The 23,153-nt window shown below is 45.2% G+C and overlaps 1 protein-coding gene across 7 annotated transcripts in view; it reads right to left on the minus strand.

Annotated features, from left to right (window-relative positions):
- The window catches only part of LOC134350026 (protein EFR3 homolog B-like), a 299,220-nt gene that overhangs the window by 72,452 nt on the left and 203,615 nt on the right, over positions 1-23,153 (minus strand). For all 7 annotated transcript variants that reach the window (XM_063054929.1, XM_063054928.1, XM_063054927.1 and 4 more), the window contains 2 exons: positions 21,234-21,365; positions 6,785-6,852 (listed from right to left, as the gene is read on the minus strand). In XM_063054929.1, the coding sequence (XP_062910999.1) occupies positions 6,785-6,852; positions 21,234-21,365 (200 nt within the window). The remainder of the gene's footprint in view (positions 1-6,784; positions 6,853-21,233; positions 21,366-23,153) is intronic.

The raw sequence follows: 23,153 nt of genomic DNA on the forward strand, positions 1-23,153 counted from the left end.
CCATCACTCTACTTCTCATCCAGGTAATTTATAAACTTCACAAAGAGAAGGGGTCCCAGAACAGATCCCTGAGGCACACCACTGGTAACCAACCTCCATGCAGAATATGACCCGTCTATAACCACTCCTTGCCTTCTGTGGGCAAGCTGATTCTGGATCCACAAAACAAGGTCCCCTTGGATCCCATGCCTCTTTACTTTCTCAATAAGCCTTGCATGGGGTACCTTATCAAATGCCTTGATGAAATCCATACACACTACATCTACTGCTCTACTTCCGTCAATGTGTTTAGTCACATCCTCAAAAAATTCAATCAGGCTGGTAAGGCATGACCTGCCTTTGACAAAGCCATGTTGACTATTCCTATTCATATTATACCTCTCCAAATGTTCATAAATCCTGCATCTCAGGATCTTTTCCATCAACTTACCAACCACTGAATTAAGACTCACTGGTCTATAATTTCCTGGGCTAACTCTACTCCCTTCCTTGAATAAGGGAACAATATCTGCAACTCTACAATCCTCCGGAACCTCCCACGTCCTCATTGATGACGCAAAGATCTTTGGCAGAGGCTCAGCAGTCTCCTCTCTCGCCTCCCACAGCAGTAATAGAGGACTCTATAGTTAAGGGGTCAGACTGGTGATTCTGTGGTTGCAAGAAAGGAACACGGATGGTTGTTTGCCTTCTAGGTTCCAGGGTTCGGGACGTTTCTGATCGCGTCCACGATATCCTGAAGTGGGAAGGTGAACAGCCAGAGGTCGTGGTACATATTGGTACCAATGACATAGGCAGGAAAAGGGATGAGGTCCTGAAAACAGACTAAGGGTAGTTCAAAGGAAGTTGAGAAGCAGGATCTCAAAGGTAGTAATCTCGGGATTACTGTCTGTGCCACACGATAGTGAGTATAGGAATAGAATGAGGTGGAGGATAAATGCGTGGCTGAGGGATTGGAGCAGGGGGCAGGGATTCACATTTCTGGATCATTGGGACCTCTTTTGAGGCAGGTGTGACCTGTACAAAAATGATGGGTTGCACTTGAATCTGAGGGGGACCAAGATCCTTGCAGGAAGGTTTACTTAGGCTATTGGGGATGTTGAGAATTGCTGGGGGGTGGGAACCGAACTGAAGAGACTAAGGAAGGGGGTGTTGGCTCACAAATAGGGAAAGCTTGGAGACAGTATGAGAAGGAAGAATGGCAGATGATGGAAAAGGGATATGCTCAGACTGATGGTTTGAAATGTGTCTATTTTAATCCAAGAAGTATCATGAACAAAGCGGATGAGCTTAGAGCATGGATCAGTACTTGGAGCTATGATGTTGTGGCAATTACAGAGACTTGGATGGCTCAGGGGCAGGAATGGTTACTTAGAGTGCCAGGCTGTAAATGTTTCAGAAAGGACAGGGAAGGAGGCAAAAGAGTTGGGGACGTGGCACTGTTGATCAGAGATAGTGTCACGGCTGCAGAAAAGGAAGAAGTCATGGAGCGGTTGTCAATGGAGTCTCTGCGGGTGGAAGTTAGAAACAGGAAGAGGTCAATAACTTTACTGGGTGTTTTTCATAGACCATCCAATAGTAACAGGGACATCGAGGAGCAGATAGGGAAACAGATTCTGAAAGCTGTAATAATAACAGGGTTGTCGTGGTGGGAGATTTTAATTTCCCAAATATTGATTGGCATTTCCCTAGAGCGAGGGGTATAGATGGGGTGGAGTTTGTTAGGTGTGTTCAGGAAGGTTTCCTGACACAATATGTAGATAAGCCTACAAGAGGAGAGACTGTACTTGATCTGGTATTGGGAAATGAACCTGGTCAGGTGTCAGGTCTCTCAGTGGGAGAGCATTTTGGAGATAGTGATCACAACTCTATCTCCTTTACCATAGCATTGGAGAGCGATAGGAACAGACAAGTTAGGAAAGCATTTAATTGGTCTAAGAGGAAATATGAAGCTATCAGGCAGGAGCTTGGAAGCCTTTTCTCCTTGGAGCGACAGAGGATGAGAGGTGACCTGATAGAGGTGTATAAGATGATGAGAGGCATTGATCATGTGGATAGTCAGAGGCTTTTTCCCCGGGGATGTAATGGCTAGTACGAGAGGGCACAGTTTTAAGGTGCTTGCAAGTAGGTACAGGGGAGATGCCATGCAGAGAGTGGTGAGTGCGTGGAATGGGCTGCCAGCAACGGTGGTGGAAGCAGACACGATAAGGTCTTTAAAGAGACTCCTAGATAGGTACATGGAGCTTAGAAAATTAGAGGTGCTATGGGTAACCTAGGTAATTTCTAAGGTAAGGACATATTCGGCATAGATTTGTGGGCTGAAGAGCTTGTATTGTGCTTTAGGTTTTCTATGTTTCTATGTTCTGTTTCATAAATTGGGAATAGATGTTCTCAGGGAAATGTACGGCAGAAATGTGGCAAATGTTGAGGGGATACTCGCATGGTGTTCTGCATATGTACATTCTAATGCGACAGGGAAAGGATGGTAGGGTACAGGAACCGTGGTGTACAAAGGCTGTTGAAAATCTAGTCAAGAAAAAAAGCTTACAAAATGTTCAAAAAACTAGGTAATGATAGAGATCTAGAAGATTATAAGGCCAGCAGGAAGGAGTTTAAGAATTAAATTAGGAGAGCCAGAAAGGGCCATGAGAAGGCCTTGGTGAGCAGGATTAAGGAAAATCCCAAGGCATTCTACAAGTATGTGAAGAGCAAGAGGATAAGACGTGTGAGAATAGGACCAATCATCTGTGACAGTGGAAAAGTCTGTATGGAACTGGAGGAAATAGCAGAGGTACTTAATGAATACTTTGCTTCAATATTCACTATGGAAAAGGATCTTGGTGATTGTAGGGATAACTTACAGCAGATTGAAAAGCTTGAGAATATAGACATTAAGAAAGAGGATGCGCTGGAGTGTTTGGAAAGCATTAAGTTGGATAAGTCACTGGGACTAGACCAGATGTACCCCAGGCTACTGTGGGAAGTGAGGGAGGAGATTGCTGAGCCTCTGGCAATGATCTTTGCATCATCAATGTGGATGGGACAGGTTCCAGAGGATTGGAGGGTTACAGATGTTGTTCCCTTATTCCAGAAGGGGAGTAGAGATAGGCCAGGAAATTATAGACCAGTGAGTTTTATTTCAGTGGTTGGTAAGTTGATGGAAAAGATCCTGAGATGCAGGATTTATGAACATCTGGAGAGGCATAATATGATTAGGAATAGTCAGCATGGCTTTTTCAAGGGCAGGTCGTGCCTTACGAGCCTGACTGAATTTTTTGAGGATGTGACTAAACATGTTGATGAAGGTAGAGTAGTAGATGTAGTGTATGTGGATTTCAGCAAGGTATTTCATAAGGTACACCATGCAAGGCTTATTGAGAAGGTAGGCAGGCATGGGATCCAAGGGGACTTTGCTTTGTGGATCCAGAACTGGCTTGCCCACAGAAGGCAAAGAGTGGTTGTGGACGTGTCATATTCTGCACAGAGGTCGGTTACCAGGTGTGTGCCTCAGGGATCTGTTCTGGGACCCCTACTCTTCTTGATTTTTATAAATGACCTGGATGAGGAAGTGGAGGGATGGGTTAGTAAATTTGCTGATGACACAAAGGTTAGGGGTGTTGTGGATAGTGTGGAGGACTGTTAGAGGTTACAGCGGGACATGGATAGGATGCAAAACTGGGCCGAGAAGTGGCAGATGGAGTTCAACCCAGATAAGTGTGAGGTGGTTTATTTTGGTAGGTCAAATATAATGGCAGAGTATAGCATTAATGGTAAGACTCTTGACAGTGTGGAGGATCAGAGAGATCTTGGGGTCCGAGTCCATAGGACACTCAAAGCTGCTGCGCAGGTTGACTCCGTGGTTAAGAAGGCATACGGTGCATTGGCCTTCATCAATCGTGGGATTGAATTTAAGAACCGAGAGGTAATGTTGCAGGACCCTGGTCAGACCCCACTTGGAGTACTGTGCTCAGTTCTGGTCACCTCACTACAGGAAGGATGTGGAAACCATAGAAAGGGTGCAGAGCAGACTTACAGGGAAGTTCCCTGGATTGGGGAGCATGCCTTATGAGAATAGGTTGAGTGAACTCGGCCTTTTTTCCTTCGAGCTACGGAGGATGAGAGGTGACCTGATAGAGATGTATAAGATGATGAGAGGCAGTGATCATGTGGATAGTCAGAGGCTTTTTCACAGGGCTGAAATGGCTAGCATGAGAGGGCACTTAAGGTTCTTGGAAGCAGGAACAGAGGAGATGTCAGGGGTGAGTTTTTTTACGCAGAGAGTGGTGAGTGAATGGAATGGGCTGCCGGCGACGGTGGTGGAGGCAGACACAATAGGGTCTTTTAAGCGACTCCTGGATAGGTACAGGGAGCTTAGAAAAATAGAGGTCTATGGTTAACCCTATGTAATTTCTAAAGTAAGTACATCTTCGGTACAGCATTGTGTGCTGAAGGGCTGTAGGTTTTCTATGTTTCTACCATACAGGGCAGTTATCAGAGGCAAGTTCTTTACAGAGAGAGTCGTAGTCATTTGGAAAGCCCTGCCTCTACGATGGAAGAGGCTGCTGTATTAGGGACATATAAGAGTAGATAGGCACATAATGATAGAAAAATTGAGGGCTATGTGGGAGGGAAGGGTTAGATTGATCATGGAGTAGGTTAAAAGTTTGAAGAACTTGTACTGTGCTATAATGTTCTATGTTCTATGTTACCAATTCTCTCTCTCACAAGAGCGTGAGGGAATTAGGGGAGATTTGATACAGCTATGCAAAATGCTGGGGGGTGTATATCGGGTAAATGCAAGCAGGCTTTTTCTACTGAGGTTGGGTGAGACTAGAACTGGAAGCCAAAGGTTATGGGTGAAAGGTGAAATATTTAGGGGGCCATGAGGGGAAACTTTTCACTCAGAGGATGGTGGGAGTGTGGAATGAGCTGCCAGTGGAAGTTTAGGACGCGGATTCATTTCCAATATTTAAGAGAAATTTCGATGGGTACATGAAGGGAGGGATATGGAGGGCTATGGTCTGGATGCAGCTCGATGGGTCTAGACAGAATAATAGTTTAGTATGGGCTAGATGGGCCAAAGGGCCTGTTTCTGTGATGTAGAGCTCCATGACTCTATGTTGGATGTAGTCTTACCTGCTGGTAGCAGTCCTGCCTACATTTTAACCGGTAGGTGCTTCATTATGATACTGCCTGCATTAATCAGAAAGAAAGTCATAGAGTCATACAGCACAGAAACAGGCCCTATGCTCATCTGAGATGTCCCATTCAAGTGAGTCCCATTTGCCAGTGTTTGGTCCAAAGGTTTGGACAAACTTGGATCATTTTGTTTGGACTGTCAGAAGCTAAGGGGCATGATGATAAAACTGTAGTATTAGACCTGCACAGGCAAGCACCTCCCAGCCTCCACCCAACTAATAGGAGACAACTACTGCTCATTTTCAACCCATCACCTGCAGCCTATTTAAACCCAGTACGCATCCACAATCCTTGTTCACTCATCAAACCAGCCGGCCTCAACTAGTGGTTCCTGGCCTTCAGTTACCCTGTTGCCTGTCGTATTCAGTGTCTGTTCTCTCTTGTTTTATGTCCCCTCATGGCTTGTTACTTTGCAGTTGATTAGTAAAGTTGTTGCTCACCGCTAAATCATTTCCACTGCTCTGCCTCCTCTACATTTCCTGACAGGTAGATAAAGTTCACTCAAAAATATCAAATACTAGAGTATAGCGTTGAGGTGAGAGAGGAATGTTTGAGAGCGATTGATGAGATAGAGAGCTTGCTTCCTGAAGTACACTGTTTCTGAAGGGAAATGATTGAAGTTGATGGAAAAGGAAGGGAGGAGAAGATGGTGGCATGACGCAGCTTGCAGCGGCCACTCCAGTGAACGATATCTGTTATCTGTCAAGTAGGATGCCGTGCACAGTCCTGATTTGATGCAGACAGATGTGAGAGTATGGAGGAACATCTGGAGACACTTCTGAAATGCCTGTTTTGCCGTCGCTGCTACTGTGTGATCCAGAATCTCCGGGGGGGGGGAAGGCCCCGAGTCCTTGGCTTTGCTTGTTGCTCGGCGGCCGGGGTGGGGTCAAAACGCTCGGCAGAGATGGTGCTTGGTGCTCGGTGTCGGAGGGCTGGTCGGAGGCTCGAAGTTTTCAGACAGACTCAGAGTCAGCTGCGGGCGAGTGCTCCAATGCATCAGCAAGTTGTGGCGCTTCCGTCTGCGTGAGATGATGGGGCTATTGGGACTTGAGACGTTTTTTACTATGCCCATGGTCTGCTCTTTATCAAATTACGGTATTGCTTTGCACTGTTGTAACTATATGTTATAATTATATGGTTTTTGTCAGTTAATCTTGGTTTGTCCTGTGTTTCTGTGATATCTTTCTGGAGGAACATTGTATCATTTTTTAATGCATGCATTTCTAAATGACAATAAACGAGGACTGAGTGTCCTCATCATCTAATCTAATCAAAACTAAAAGACACACTTGCATCCTCACAGATGTGTCTGAACTTTAGTTCATTTCTGGAACAACTTTTGAACCATAGGGTAGTACCACACAGAAACTTTACTCCCAGTTATCAGGGACCTGTCCAGCACTTGACATGAACCCACTCTGCAGCAATGTAGATGGCGTGGCCCTCAGCAATACATGGACCCAAAACAAAGAACCTGTTAACAGCCACTACGAACTGTGTCAGAAACTGTGGCGGCATTACACACAGCAAGTATATAAAACCCACTCAAGATTTGGCACAGATTGACAGCACCAATTTTCCTTCATACCTGTTTTCAGACTCAAAGATTCCCTCAGGTAATAGGTATGGAGCTTCTTTTTGACGCACCTCAATCACCTGTAAAAAGGTCAACAGTTAGGAAATCTACAAGGCTGAGGGAGAGAGAGTGTATCACCGATTTGCCCAGTGGGAATACAGAGTGAATCAGGGTTTTGACGAATGGGAGACACAGTGAATGACGGGTTGAACCAATGAGGACACAGAATGAATGAGGGATTTTTCCAATGGGAGACTCAGTGAATCATGGGTTTAACCAATGGGAGCAGAGTGAATCACTATCTATCTCCCCCTTTACATTCTTGACTCCCTTGTTTGTTCATCCCTGCCTGTTAATGTGTCTGCCTAAATCAGCGGTCCCCAACCACTGGGCCGTGGACCAGTACCGGACGCAACGCATTTGCTACCGGGCCGCGAGGAAACGATATGATTTGATGATATGAGTCAGCTGCACTTTTCCTCATTCCCTGTCACGGGCGGCACCTTTCCCTGTCAGTGGAACCTTTCCTCATTCCCTGCCGGGCCACGAGGAAACCTTTCCTCATTCCTTGTCACGGCCACTGTTGAGCCATTATGTATGCGAGGTCATTACGCACGCGTCATCCATGTCAGGGAAGGAGATCAACTCCTCGAGCTTGCAAATGGCGGCGGGCTGAAAAGTACGTTTGACATAACATCTCTGCCGGCATTCTGGATCAAAGTCAAGGCTAAATATCCTGAGATAGCCGCGAAAGCACTGAAAATGTTGCTTCCATTTCCAACATCATATCTCTGTGAAGCGGAGTTTTCTGCAGTGAATGCAACGAAAACTAAATTGCGGAATAGACTAGACATAAGGAACCCCCTTCGAGTATCGCTGTCTCCCATCACATCTTGATAGGACCGTCTTGTTGCAGGAAAACAAGTCCAGGGCTCCCACTGATTCAGCGATATTGGTGTGTGCAATGATTTTAGATGTTCATACGGGGAAAATATGTGCTGTGTGTTTAATGTCCAAATGTTACTTAAAATGTTATGATGCTATTGACTTACTTATATAACCATAGAACAATTCCAGCACGGAAACAGGCCATCTCTGCCCTTCTAGCCCGTGCCAAACACTTCTCTCACCTAGTCACACCAACCTGCACTCAGCCCATAACCCTCCATTCCTTTCCTGTCCATATAGCTATTCAATTTTTCTTTAAATGATAATATTGAACCTGCCTCTACCACTTCTACTGGAAGTTCGTTCAACAGTTACTTCAAGCTCCCCTGTCCTCCCCTGATAATTGACTTATCATTATATTCGTGCGAGGACAATATGCGCTGTGTGTTTAATATTAAATTCGTTAGATGGACCCTTTTACAAATGAAATTGAGTGTATTAGCCACTTCTCACCTATATTCCGGTCGTGATTAACAACCTCCCCCCCCCCCCCGAGCAGAATCGCCAAAAACGATTTGCAGGGAAAAAGATCGGCAGGTACACACGTGGGCAGGTCACGCATGCACACTGGTGCCCACACAAGGGTCGGCCGATCCGCAAGAATATTGCCAATATTAAACGGGTCCGCAGTGCAAAAAAGGTTGGGGACCCCTGGTCTAAATGTCTCTTAAATTTTGGCCTCATATCTGTCTCCACCTCCTTCCCTGACAGACATCAGTGAAGTAACGGTTTGTCTCATATCCTGGTAGTTTTGTGTGGTTGACTGGGTGAATACATTGAAAGACAGGACAGTGGACATACAATAGCTAGGTGTAAAATAAAGAACAAGTTGCAAATAAAATATTAGACAGAAAAAAGGCAGGAAAAGGTTGACATCTATGGTTGAGAAGAAAATTAGAAGGCTGGATACCAGCGAAAGGATGAAGCTGCTAAAGCTGGCAGAAACAGCAGGAACATGAGACGTCGACTGTACCTCTTCCAAGAGATGCTGCCTGGCCTGCTGAGAAACAGCAGAAGACTTGATGGCAAGAGGCAGCTTTGAAATCAGTCAGGCCTGAGAAATTGAGTAATTGAGGAAGAAAGGCTGATTGAATATGAGAGCAGGCTGGTGTGGAGGATAAAAACAAATGGAAAGAAATGTTATTGTTCATTAAAACAAAACAATCAATGAGGGAAAATGTGGGTCCCCACAGGTGCAGACAGGAGAAATAACTACTGGGAAAAGGAAATGAAGATGATAGATGAGCGTTATTATGGAGACATATAGTGAATTGTATCATTTGCGACAATGACCAACACAACCTAAGAATGTACTGGGGGAAGCCCACAAGAATCACCATGCTTCCATCGCCAACATAGTATGCCCGAAGTTTACTATACCTAACCCATATGTCTTTGAAACTGGGGCACCCACAGAAACCCAGGCGGTCGTGGGGAGATTGTACAAACTCTTTGCGGACAGTAGCACAAGTTGAATGCAGGTCAGTGGCACTGTAACAGTGCTATGCTATCGTGCCACCTCAAAATCCTCCATATATTTGGAAAATTACACAGAAGACACACAATATCTGCCTGACATACTGGAGTTTCAGGGATGCAGTGAGGGGGGAAATGGAGGAACTGTTGGTCACAATATAATCCTGGAGTTGGTGAGTTTGGAAGTTGATAAATCTCCAAAAGCTGCTGAGCCACATGGCGGAATTATGATAGAGGTGACATTAGAGATAGTGGGTGCTCTGGGTCCATCTGGGTACAGCACATGCCCTCTAATGAAGGCAGCATTCTGGTGAATACCTTCTGCACCCTCTCCAAAGCTTCAACCCCCTTCCTTTAAGACCATAGGACCTTAAGATATAGGAGTAGAATTAGACTATTTGGCCCATTGAGTCTGCTCTGCCATTTCATCATGGCCGATCCAATTTTCCTCTCAGCCCCAGTGTCTTGCCTTCTCCCTGTCTCCTTTCAGGCTATGACTAATCAAGAATCTATCAACTTCTGCCTCAGATTCACCATTCTCTGGCTAAAGAAGTTCCTCCTCATCTCCATTCTAAAAGGACTCTCCTCTATTCTGAGGCTGTGTCCTCTGCTCTTTGACTTTCCCATGACAGGAAGCATCCTTGTCACATCCACTCTATCAAGGCCTTTCACCATTCGATAGGTTTCAATGAGGTCACCCTTCATTCTTCTGAATTCCGGTGAATACAGGCCCAGAGCCATCAAACGCTCTTCATATGACAAGCCCTTCAATCCTGGAATCATTCTCTGAGAGAAGAGGCGAAAAATTGCCAGTATAGAGCATTTGGGGTATTTGTGTACAGGGAGGGGCAGCTCTCTCCCCTTTGGTCCCGACCAGACACTCAGCTCTCACCTGTGGCTTATAGTAGTCGTTTGCATGCGACAGTGGTCACACCCCAGTATACTGCTCCATATGATGGGCTAAACCAGGTGAGGGTAGAAGCTGGGCCTCATGCCCCTGTGAGGTAGGGACATAGCCCAGTGCAGTAGGGACATACCCGTCTCAGTGTGCAAAGCCATTTCTGGTGAACTGGGTAGATGAGATCCAACGGCTAGGAATATGTTTCTGTAACTCTCGGTGAAGGACATGATGAGGCATAAACGGAGTTATGGTCTTCTGCGGCAACCAAGGAAGACTGCCAGTGACGATGATGGCTCTTACCACTAGAGCTGGACTGCCAAAGGTGAGGCAGCGGAACTGTCCCAGTGTCACTTTAGAAACTCTACCACACAGGTTTCCTGTTATCTTTGACTATGACATACGAGTGGTACGAGTGAGAGAGGCACAGAGGTTGTTGGCGATGGATGGAATTGGATGGGAAGGAGATGGTAGTTAGTTAACAGCAGGTGGGGGGAGTGAATTGGGGGACCAATGCTGTAGGTGATGTGTGAAACCCGATCATGGTGGCAGCGGGGAACGGGGGCCGGGGGAAATGATGGACTAATGGGAGAGCTGAACAAGGCAAGAAGTAAACAAGATAGACAGATGAGTGTGTGTGGAAAGAGAGTGTTGGATTGGACTGTATAATTGTTCTTCTCAGTTTAATAATCTACGCCTGCTTGTATTTTATATAATTACCTACGTATAGCAAATGTTCTGTGTTGTCTCCAAGTGCTCTCTTTCTGGAAGCTTCTTTGGTATCACATTGTTTGAATAGAGGCCATCTGATTGGTTAACTTTTACCTACAGATTTGAATGGCATGTCTCAGATCTACAGCAGAAGGAGGGCTGATCACTTTGGCCCGTCATCTTTGCTTCTTTTTTCCTTCTCCTACTGGACTTTTCAGTCCGTGGCCTCCTCTCCTGCGGTGATGAGACCACACTCAGGTTGGAGGAGCAACACCTCCTATTCCATCTGAGTAGCCTCCAACCTGATGGCATGAACATTGATTTCTCAAATTGTCCCCCCGCCCCCCACCTTCTCCCTCACCATTCCCCATTCCCATTTCCCTCTCTCACCTTATCTACTCACCTGCCCATTACCGCCCTCTGGTGCTCCTTTCTTCCATAACCTTCGATCCCCTCCTATCAGATTCCCCTTCTCCAGCCCTTGATCTCATTTACCAATTGATGTCCTACCTCTTCACTTCACTCCTTCCCCTCTTCCGGTTTTACCTATCAACTACGACTTTGTACTTCTTCCTCTCCTCCCCACACATTCTTACTTTGGCTTCTGATCTCTTTTACCCAGTCCTGATGAAAGGTCTTGGCCCAAAACGTTAACTGTTTACTCTTTTCTACAGATGCTGCCTGGCCTGCTGAGTTCCTCCAGTATTCTGTGTGTATTGCTTTGATTTTTAACATCCGCAGATATTCTCCTGAGACTCCTGCTACTGGCCACTTCCAATTCCTTTGTTTTCTTAGCAAGTTTTGTGCCTCTTTCTTGACACGAAAAAACCCTGGATCAAAAACATCAGAATCCACCAGGAACTTGGAAGATGTAATACTGTACTTCCACCAGCCGGGTGGTAAGATCCCATGTTATTCATCCAATTTTTATTTGGCCTCTGCATAACAATGAAGAGGGCCGAGGTTAGATGGGTCACTGTGTGAGTGGGAAGCGAAGTTAAACCAACATGTAACCCGACGCTGAAGTAGTCACTGTGGACAGTGTGTGGGTGCTCTGCAGATCAGTCACCTCATCTACGCTTTGTTTCTGATCCCACCACCTCCTCTGGCAGCGGTTTAAAAGAAAAAAAACTACAAAGTTCAACTTAAATTGACTATCAAAGTACACATGTAACTAATAACAATCCCGAGATTCAGTTTCTTCCAGGCGTTCACAGTAAATATAAAGAAACATAATAGAATTGATGAAAAGCCACACACAACAAAGTTGAAACAATGTGCAAAATATACCAAATTGTGTAAATTTAGTTAAGTTCCCAGTTATTGTCTTCTTTCAGCCATGGTGCAGTGATGCCTGTAACATCATACCCGTCAATCTGCAAACGTGCTACAAGTTCATCTACCTTATTCCATATGCCATGCACATTCAAGTATAACCCTTTTATAACCCTTTGGTATAACTCTTTATTTGTCTACCCTTTTCGATTTTGTCTGCCTTTTACGTTGCAACTTATCCTGTTAACTGCAATTTTTCCCAATCTGTTTGCAAACTAGCTCCCTCATCTTTTAGTGTTATCAACCACCTTTCCAACAATACTTCTTACAGGAAAGGCGGATGATAATCCTGAAGATGAAGTAGCTGACTCCAGCTATATAAACATTGGAGCCAGATCTCCCAGGACTGAGTTCCGGAATGACCGCTGTGCAAGAAATACAGAATCCCTTCCCCCTAATGCCAATTAGATTCTTTGTTGACTTAACATTGAAACTGAGAGGTTTTTGGACACATGCCAGTAAGACCATAGAAACCATAGAAACTACAGCACAGAAACAGGCCTTTTGGCCCTTCTTGGCTGTGCCGAACCATTTTCTGCCTAGTCCCACTGACCTGCACACGGACCATATCCTTCCATACACCTCCCATCCATGTATCTGTCCAGTTTATTCTTAAATGTTAAAAAAGGACCCGCATTTACCACCTCGTCTGGCAGCTCATTCCATACTCCCACCACTCTCTGTGTGAAGAAGCCCCCGCTAATGTTCCTTTCAAATTTTTCCCCCCTCACCCTTAACCCATGTCCTCTGCTTTTTTTCTCCCCTTGCCTCAGTGGAAAAAGCCTGCTTGCATTCACTCTATCTATACCCATCATAATTTTATATACCTCTATCAAATCTCCCCTCATTCTTCTATGCTCCAGGGAATAAAGTCCTAACCTATTCAACCTTTCTCTGTAACTGAGTTTCTCAAGTCCCGGCAATATCCTTGTAAACCTTCTTTGCACTCTTTCAACCTTATTTATATCCTTCCTGTCATTTGGTGGCCAAAACTGAACACAATACTCCAGATCTGGCCTCACCAATGCCTTATACAACCTTATCATAACATTCCAGCTCTTATACTCAATACTTTGATTAATAAAGGCCAATGTACCAAAAGCTCTCTTTACGACCCTATCTACCTGTGACACCACTTTTAGGGAATTTTGTATCTGTATTCCCAGATCCCTCTGTTCCACTGCACTCCTCAGTGCCTTACCATTAACCCTGTATGTTCTATCTTGGTTTGTCCTTCCAACGTGCAATACCTCACACTTGTCAGTATTAAACTCCATCTGCCATTTTTCAGCCCATTTTTCCAGCTGGTCCAAGTCCCTCTGCAGGCTCTGAAAACCGTCTTCACTGTCTACTACACCTCCAATCTTTGTATCATCAGCAGATTTGCTGATCCAATTTACCACATTATCATCCAGATCATTGATATAGATGACAAATAACAATGGACCCAGCACTGATCCCTGTGGCACACCACTAGTCACAGGCCTCCACTCAGAGAAGCAATTCTCTACTACCACTCTTTGGCTTCTTCCACTGAGCCAATGTCTAATCCAATTTACCACCTCTCCATGTATACCTAGTGACTGAACTTTCCTAACTAACCTCCCATGCAGGACCTTGTCAAAGGCCTTACTGAAATCCATGTAGACAATATCCACTGCCTTCCCTTCATCCACTTTCCTGGTAACCTCCTCGAAAAACTCCAATAGATTGGTCAAACATGACCTATCACGCACAAAGCCATGTTGACTCTCCCTAATAAGTCCCTGTCTATCCAAATGCTTGTAGATTCTGTCTCTTAGTACTCTCTACAATAACTTACCTACTACTGACGTTAAATTTACTGGCCTATAATTTCCCGGATTACTTTTTGATCCTTTTTTAAACAACGGAACAACATGAGGCACTCTCTATGCCTCCGGCACCTCACCTGTAGACAGCGACATTTTAAATATTTCTGCCAGGGCCCCTGCAATTTCAACACTAGTCTCCTTCAAAGTCCGAGGGAACACCCTGTCAGGTCCCGGGGATTTATCCACTTTAATTTTCATCAAGACAGCAAGGACCTCCTCCTTTTCGATCTGTACAGTTTCCATGATCTCACTACTTGTTTCCCTTAATTCCATAGACTTCATGCCAGTTTCCTTAGTAAATACAGACGCAAAAAACCTATTTAAGATCTCCTCCATTTCCTTTGGTTCTGCACATAGCCGACCACTCTGATCTTCAAGAGGACCAATTTTATCCCTTACAATCCTTTTGCTCTTAATATATCTGTAAAAGCTCTTTGGATTATCCTTCACTTTGACTGCCAAGGCAACCTCATGTCTTCTTTTAGCCCTCCTGATTTCTTTCTTAAGTATTTTCTTGCACTTCTTATACTCCTCAAGCACCTTATTTACTCCCTGCTTCCTATACATGTCATACAACTCCCTCTTCTTCTTTATCAGAGTTGCAATATCCCTTGAGAACCAAGGTTCCTTATTCCTATTCACTTTGCCTTTAGTCCTGACAGGAACATACAAATTCTGCACTCTCAAAATTTCTCCTTTGAAGGCTTCCAACCTACTGACCACATCCTTGCCAGAGAACAACCTGTCCCAATCCACGCTTTTTAGATCCTTTCTCATTTCTTCAAATTTGGCCTTCTTCCAGTTAAGAACCTCAAGCCTAGGACCAGATCTATCCTTGTCCATGATCAAGTGGAAACTAATGGTGTTATGATCACTGGAACCAAAGTGCTCCCCTAAAAACAGACTTCTGTCACTTGTCCTAACTCGTTTCCTAACAGGAGATCCAATATTGCATCCCGTCTAGTTGGTCCCTTTATATATTGATTTAGAAAACTTTCCTGAACACATTTTACAAACTCTAAACCATCTAGACCCCTAACAGTATGGGAGACCCAATCAATATATGGAAAATTAAAATCCCCTACCACCACAACTTTATGTTTCCTGCAATTGCCTGCTGTCTCTCTGCAGATTTGCTCTTCCAATTCTCTTTGACTATTGGGTGGTCTGTAATACAATACCTTGGGGACATTTAAGAAACCCTTAGATAGGCCCATGGATAATAGAAAATGGAGGGCTATGCGGAAGGGATTGATCCTACAGTAGGTTAAAGGATCAGTACAACATTGTGTGGTGTACTGTTCTATGTTCTATCAAGCAGTAGTAAATCAAGGCAACTGGACTTGCTGTGTTGTCTGGAAGACATTTCATCACTCATCCGAGAAGCTTCTTCAGATCTGATCCGTGATGGGTAATTTTCCAGCTTGTAAACTCGAGTTGTTTAAAGGTACAGCAATCACATGAGGGTCATTAAGAATCACAGAGTCAATGAGAGGATCATTAGTCTTACCTTTACATGAATGGAGGTGTGAATTGTTGTGGAGATGCCGGGGTAGAGATGTTACGACTGCATTCTAAGTAGCTGATGGGTGTCATACCCCATCCCCTCTGTTCAGGGATGGGTTTTCCAGTTTGACAAAGATAGCTTCTTTAACCCCTCTTTTAAACAACCTGTCCTCCCTGTCCAAAAAGTGCACATTGTTATCTCTACCTCATTACATTTATGACTGTTAATGGCCCTCATGTGATGGCGATACTGTACCTTCAAAAACTGACGGTTTATAAACTGGCAAACTACCCACGATGGATGACACTAGACAAGTCTTATGGAGGAGTGATGAAACGTCTTCTCGACGACACACAAGTCCAGTTGCCTCGATTTACTACTGCCTGATATACAATGACCTGGATGACTGAGAATCTTCATGTTCTATTCTTTTTATGTCCGTTTTGGTAAAATTTGCGACCTTTCTTGTGATCCAAGGTTCCCAAACACAGGAGCACATTGTCCTGAACTTTGACCAGCATGTATCTTTGGCCAGGTGCGTCGAGCTGCAGCTCCTTAGGGACCGGTTTAGGGAACTGGAGATGCAGCTCGATGACGTTCTTCTGGTCAGGGAGAGTGAGGAGGTGATAGAGAGGAGCTATAGGCAAATAGTTACACCAGGGCCTTGAGAGTCAGACAAGTGGGTAACAGTCAGGAAAGAGAAGGGTAAGGGTCAGATACTAGAGAGTACGCCTGTGGTTGTCCCCCTTAACAATAAGTACTCCTGTTTGAGTACTTCTGTAAATATTTTTTACTTAGTCTAGGATTTCTACTCTGCCATATATATGAGGAAATTTTAGAATCAACAGTATCGATAAAGGATTTACAAATAACAGTTGGTACCGCTTGAAATAGATACAAAAATTTAGGTAGAATAATAATCTTAATAGCATAGACTTGGCCAATCAGTGATAAAGACTATGGGGACCATTTAGTAAACAATTGTTTAACCTGATTAATTAACGGTAAAAAATTGAGCTTAAGTAAGTCCTTATACTTCTTAGTAATTTTAACACCTAGATAAGTGAAATAGTCCATAACCATTCTGAATGGTGAACGTCTATAAATTGGAACCTGCATATTTAATGGGAAGAGTTCACTCTTACTAAGATTCAATTTGTAGCCAGAAAAGTTACAAAACTGAGCAAGCAGGGATATTACTGCCGGAATGGATTTCTCAGGGTTAGAGATCCTGTTTGAGTACTGTTGGGAGGGGACAGCATACCTGGAATAGTGGCCACACCTCTGGCACAGACTCTGGCCCTGTGCCTCAGAAGGGTAGGGAAAGGAAGGAACATAGAAACATAGAGAAACTACAGCACAATACAGGCCCTTCAGCTCACAATGCTATACTGAACATGTACTTACTTTAGAAATTACTGAGGGTTAACCATAGCTGACTATTTTTCTAAGCTCCATGTACCTATTCAGGAGACTCTCAAAAGACCCTATTGTATCAACCTCCACCACCATCGCTGGCAGCCCATTCCACACACTCACCACTCTCTGCATAAGAAACTTAACCCTGACATCTCCTCTGTACCTACTTCCAAGCACCTTAAAACTATGCCCTCTCATGATAGCCATTTCAGCCTTGGGGAAAAGCCTCTGACTATCCACACGAGCAATGCCTCTCATCCTTTTATACACCTCCATCATGTCACATCTTATCCTCCATCTCTCCAAGGAGAGAAGGCCAAGTTCACTCAACCTATTCTCACAAGGCATGCTCCCCAATCCAGGCAACATCCTTGTAAATCTCCTCTGCACCCTTTCTATAGTTTCCACATCCTTCCTCCAGTGAGGCGACCAGAACTGAGCACAGTACTCTAAGTGGGGTCTGACCAGGGTCTTATTTAGCTGTAACATTACCTTTTAGCTCTTAAACTTAATCCCATGGTTGAGGAAGGTCAATGCACTGGATGCTTTCTTAATCAGTCAACCTGCTCAGCAGCTTTGAGTGTCCTATGGACTCAGACCCCAAGATCTCTCTGATCCTCCACACTGCCAAGAGTCTTACCATTCATACTATATTCTACCATCATATTTGACCTACCAAAATGAACCACCTCACACTTGTCTGGGTTGAACTCCATCTGCCACTTCTCAGCCCAGTTTTGCATCCTATCGATGTCTTGCTACTGCTTGAGTGCGTGGAATGGGCTGCCAGCGACGGTGGTGGGGGCGGATACCTGAACAGGCATATGGAACTCAGAAAAATACAGGGCTATGGGTAACCTCAGGTAATTTCTCAGGTAAGGACCATAAGACTTAGGAGCAAAATTAGGCTATTTGGCCCATCGAGTCTGCTCCGCCAGTTAATCATTGCTGATCCTTTTTTCCCCTCCTCAGCTTCACACCCTGGCCTTCTCCCCGTAATCTTCGGTGCCATGTACAGTCAAAAACCTATCAATCTCTGCCTTAAATACACCCAAGGATCTGGCCTCCACAGCTGCCTGTGGTAACAAATTCCACAAATTCACCACCCATTGGCTAAAGAAATTTCTCCACATCTCTGTTTTAAATGGACACCCCCCTATCCTGAGGCTGTGCCCTCTTGTCCTAGGCTCTCCCACCATGGGAAACATCCTTTCCACATCTACTCTGTCTAGGCCTTTCAACATTCATATCCGGTTCATCCTTCTAAAGTACAAATGCAGAGTCATCAAACATTCCTCACATGATAACCCTTTCATTCTAATGGAATCATCCTTGTAAACCTTCTCTGGACCCTCTCCAGTGCCAGCACATCTTTTCTTAGATGAAAAACCCAAACCTGTTCACAATACTCAAAATGAGGCCTTACCAGTGCCCTATAAAGCCTCAGCATCACATGCTCTTCCATTCTAGACCTCTTGAAATGAATGCTAACATTGCATTTGCCTTCCTCACCACCGACTCAACCTGCAAGTTAACCTTTAGGGTGTTCTGAACAAGCACTTCGAAGTCCTTTTAATCTCAGATTTTTGGATTTTCTCCCCATTTAGAAAATAGTCTACATATGTATTTCTACTATCAAAATGCATGACCATGCATTTTCCAGCATCGTATTTCATTTGCCACTCTCTTGCCCATTCTCCTAACCTGTACAAGTCCACCTGCAGCCTTCCTGTTTCCTCAACACTATCTGCCCCTCCACCAATCTTCGTAACATCTACAAACTTGGCAACAAAACCATCTATGCACACAAAATGCTGGAGGAACTCAGCAGGCCAAGCAGCATCTATGGAAAAGAGTACAGTCGACGTTTCGGACCAAGACCCTTCAGCAGGGCTCAGGATTTCCAGCATCTGCAGATTTTCTGTTGTTTATTTCATCATCTAAATCATTGATATACAGCATAAAAAGAAGCAGTCCCAACATGGACCTCTGTGGAACACCTCTAGTCACTGGCAGCCAACCAGAAAAGGATCCTTTTACTCCCACACACTGTCCCCTACCGATCAGCCAAAGCTCTAACCATGCCAGTAACTTTCCTGTAATACCATGGGCTCTTAACCTGGTAAGCAGCCTCATGTGTGGCACCTTATCAAAAGACTTCTGAAAATCCAAATGTACAACATTCACTGCATCCCCTTTATCTATCTGACATGTAATCTCCTCAAAGAATTCCAACAGGTTTGTCGGGCAAGATTTTCCCTAAAGGAAACACTGCTGACCTTGTTCTATCTTGACTGTGTCACCAGGTACTCCATATCTTATCTCCATGACCTTATCCTTAACTATTGACTCCAACATCTTCCCAACCACTGAGGTCAGGCTAACTGGTCTATAATCTCCTTCCTACTGCCTTCCTCCTTTCGTAAAGAGAGCGGTGACATTTGCAATTTTCCAGTCCTCTGGCACCATGCCAGAGTCCAATGATTTTTGAAAGATCTTTACTAATCCCTCCACAATCTCTACCGCTACCTCTTTTAGAGGGTGCAGTTCATCTTGTCTGGGCGACATGTACCCTTAGGTCTTTCAGCTTTTTGGGCACCTCCCCTTTGTAATAGTAACCACCCTCACTTCTCCCTCTCAAATTGCAGCATGAATTCAATCATATTATGATCACTGTCTCCTCAGGGTTCCTTTATGTTAAGCTCTTTAATAAGATCTGGGTCATTACACAACACACAATCTAAGATAGCCTTTCCCCGAATAGGCTCAAGCACAAGCTGCTCTAAAAAGCCATCCCGTAGGCGTTCAACAAATTGCCTCTCTTGTGATCTGACACCAACCTGATTTTCCTAATTCCCTTGCATATTGAAGTTTCCCATTACAACTGTGTCATTACCTTTATTACATGCCTTTTCCAGCTCCCTTGACAATCTCAACCCCACATTTTAGCTACTATTTGGAGGCCTATATATGATTCCCATCATGGTTTGTTTTACCCTTGCAGTTTCTAATCTCCTCCCACAAAGATTCAACCTTCTCTGACCCTACCTCACCTCTTTCTAAAGATGTAATTCTATCTCTTACCAACAGAGCCACACCACCGCCTATGCCTTCCTGCCTGCCCTTTTGACACAAAGTATATCCTCTGACGTTAAACTCTAACTATAGTCATAGTCATACTTTATTGATCCCAGGGGGAAATTGGTTTTCATTACAGTTGCACCATAAATAATAAGTAGTAATAGAAATAGTAATAGAACCATAAATAGTTAAATAGTAATATGTAAATTATGAAATAAGTCCAGGACCAGCCTATCGGCTCAGGGTGTCTGACCCTCCAAGGGAAGAGTTGTAAAGTTTGATGGCCACAGGCAGGAATGACTTCCTATGACGCTCTGTGCTGCATCTTGGAGGAATGAGTCTCTGGCTGAATGTACTCCTGTGCCCAACCAGTACGTTATGTAGTGGATGGAAGACATTGTCCAAGATGGTATGCAACTTGGACAGCATCCTCTTTTCAGACACCACCGTGAGAGAGTCCAGTTCCATCCCTACAACATCACTGGCCTTATGAATAAGTTTGTTGATTCTGTTGGTGTCTGCTACCCTCAGCCTGCTGCCCCAGCTCACCACAGCAAACATGATCGCACTGGCCACCACAGACTCATAGAACATCCTCAGCATCGTCCGGCAGATGTTAAAGATGCTATGGCCTTCTTTCAGCCATGACTCAGTGATGCCTACAACATTATACCGACCAATCTCTAATTGCGCCATGAGTTTGTCCACTTTATTCCGAATGCCATGTGCATTTAAATACTGACCTTCAGTCCTGCATTCTTTGCCCTTTTGCCTCTGTGGTACAATTTAACTCTTTGCTTTGTCTTCAGTTGTACTGAATCATTGGCTTGTCCTTCCTTACATATTACATCATCTACTGGCTCACCCTCTGCTCTATCAGACTGGTTCCCATCCCCCTGCAACAAGATCATGCCTCCACAGAAACTCTACCATAGATATTCTCAAGCCTGGCTGTGAAAGGAGGAGGGTTGGGTCTGGGGCCAGGAACCCTATCCTGTAAAACACAATGCTACAGAAATGGCAACAGACGCACCAAAGCCTCATCCCTGGGCAAGGAAGGATACAACTAAAAGATGGCCCACACTTGGAGACAATTTCAAAGACAGGCACGGGAGAGGGACTCTGGTGAGTTACTATCGGGCTAATGGGTTGAGGTAAGTCAATATGTCTCCAGGGACGAACTAGAGCTGGGTGTTAGTAGTGAGGGAGATGGGCTCGCCTTGGGCACCTTACCTGCTGGATATTCTGGCAGAAGGCTGGCAGGATGGTGAGCTGGCTGATGAAGTTCAGGTAGGCAGAGGCTAGGGCATGGATGGCACAGCGGCTCCACACAGGGAGGTTGTCTTCATTGTTGAGGGAAAGTTCCTGTCAAAGAGACAAATTGTTTCACTCTCTATCACTCCCCACAGCTGAGTGCTGAGCTATACACCAATGGGAATTTAACAGCATGCTGAGACTATTTACCATACTACTTGGCTTTACAAGCACAGTTGGTCCATTTATTTTATTTAGAAATACATCGCAGAACAGGCACTCAAACCACGCTGTCCAACCCAACGATTTAACCCCAGCCTAATCACAATGATCAATTACCCTACAGGAGTGTGGGAGGAAAGCAGAGCTCCCAGAGGAAACCCACATATTCCACTCTGAGGACGTACAGAGGATATCGAGTCTGAATTCCATACTCCACAACCCTGAGCTGCAACAGGGTCGCGCTAACCGCCGTGCTGCTGCGGGTGCCCTGAATGCAGAAGCCTCAGAGCATTAGCGATGAGTATCGAATCCCCTCTCAGGCACCGTCTGTTCCTCAGAGCATTAGCGATGTGTATCGAATTCCCTCTCAGGCACCGTCTGCTCCTCAGAGCATTAGCGATGTGTATCGAATCACCTCTCAGGCACCGTCTGCTCCTCAGAGCATTAGCGATGTGTATCGAATCCCCTCTCAGGCACCGTCTGCTCCTCAGAGCATTGGCGATGTGTATCGAATCCCCTCTCAGGCACCGTCAGTTTCTCTTTGTACATTCTGCATGTGACTGAGCACATCCCATCTCCACACAGCCGTGGCTTATGAGCTCAGTTAACATGTATAACACTCCCCAGACGAGGGGTGAACACATCTTTCTACCTACCCCTGGGGTAGGTGAGTGGGGGGGGGGTGAATTCATCTCTCTACCTACCCCTGGTGTAGATGAGTGGGGGGGGTGAGCACATCTTTCTACCTACCCCTGGGGTAGGTGAGTGGGGGGGGGGGTGAATTCATCTCTCTACCTACCCCTGGTGTAGATGAGTGGGGGGGGTGAGCACATCTCTCTACCTACCCCTGGTGTAGATGAGTTTGGGGGGGGGTGAATTCATCTCTCTACCTACCGCTGGTGTAGATGAGTGGGGGGGGTGAGCACATCTCTCTACCTACCCCTGGTGTAGATGAGTTTGGGGGGGGTGAATTCATCTCTCTACCTACCCCTGGTGTAGATGAGAGATGAGTGGGGGGGGGGTGAGTACATCTCTCTACCTACCCCTGGTGTAGATGAGTGGGGGGGGGTGAATTCATCTCTCTACCTACCCCTGGTGTAGATGAGTGGGGGGGGGTGAGCACATCTCTCTACCTACCCCTGGTGTAGATGAGTTTGGGGGGGGGGTGGTGAATTCATCTCTCTACCTACCCCTGGTGTAGATGAGAGATGAGTGGGGGGGGGTGAGCACATCTCTCTACCTACCCCTGGTGTAGATGAGAGATGAGTGGGGGGGGTGAGCACATCTCTCTACCTACCCCTGGTGTAGATGAGTTTGGGGGGGGGGGTGAATTCATCTCTCTACCTACCCCTGGTGTAGATGAGTGGCGGGGTGAGCACATCTCTCTACTTACCCCTGATGTAGATGAGAGATGAGTGGGGGGGGGGGGTGAGCACATCTCTCTACCTACCCCGGTGTAGATGAATGTAAGACCATCAGACCATCAGACATGGTAACAGAATTAGCCCATCAAGTTTGCTCTGCCTTTTCAACATGATTGATCCCGGATCCCACTCACCTGCCCTCTCACCATATCCCTTGATGCCTGGAAAAAAATCAAGAATCTATCAACTTTAAATGTACACATGGCTTGGCTTCCTCCACAGTCTGTGGCAGAATATTGCACAAATTTACCTC

The sequence above is a fragment of the Mobula hypostoma genome, chromosome 8, assembly GCF_963921235.1.
Source record: "Mobula hypostoma chromosome 8, sMobHyp1.1, whole genome shotgun sequence".
Lineage (NCBI taxonomy): Eukaryota > Metazoa > Chordata > Chondrichthyes > Myliobatiformes > Myliobatidae > Mobula > Mobula hypostoma.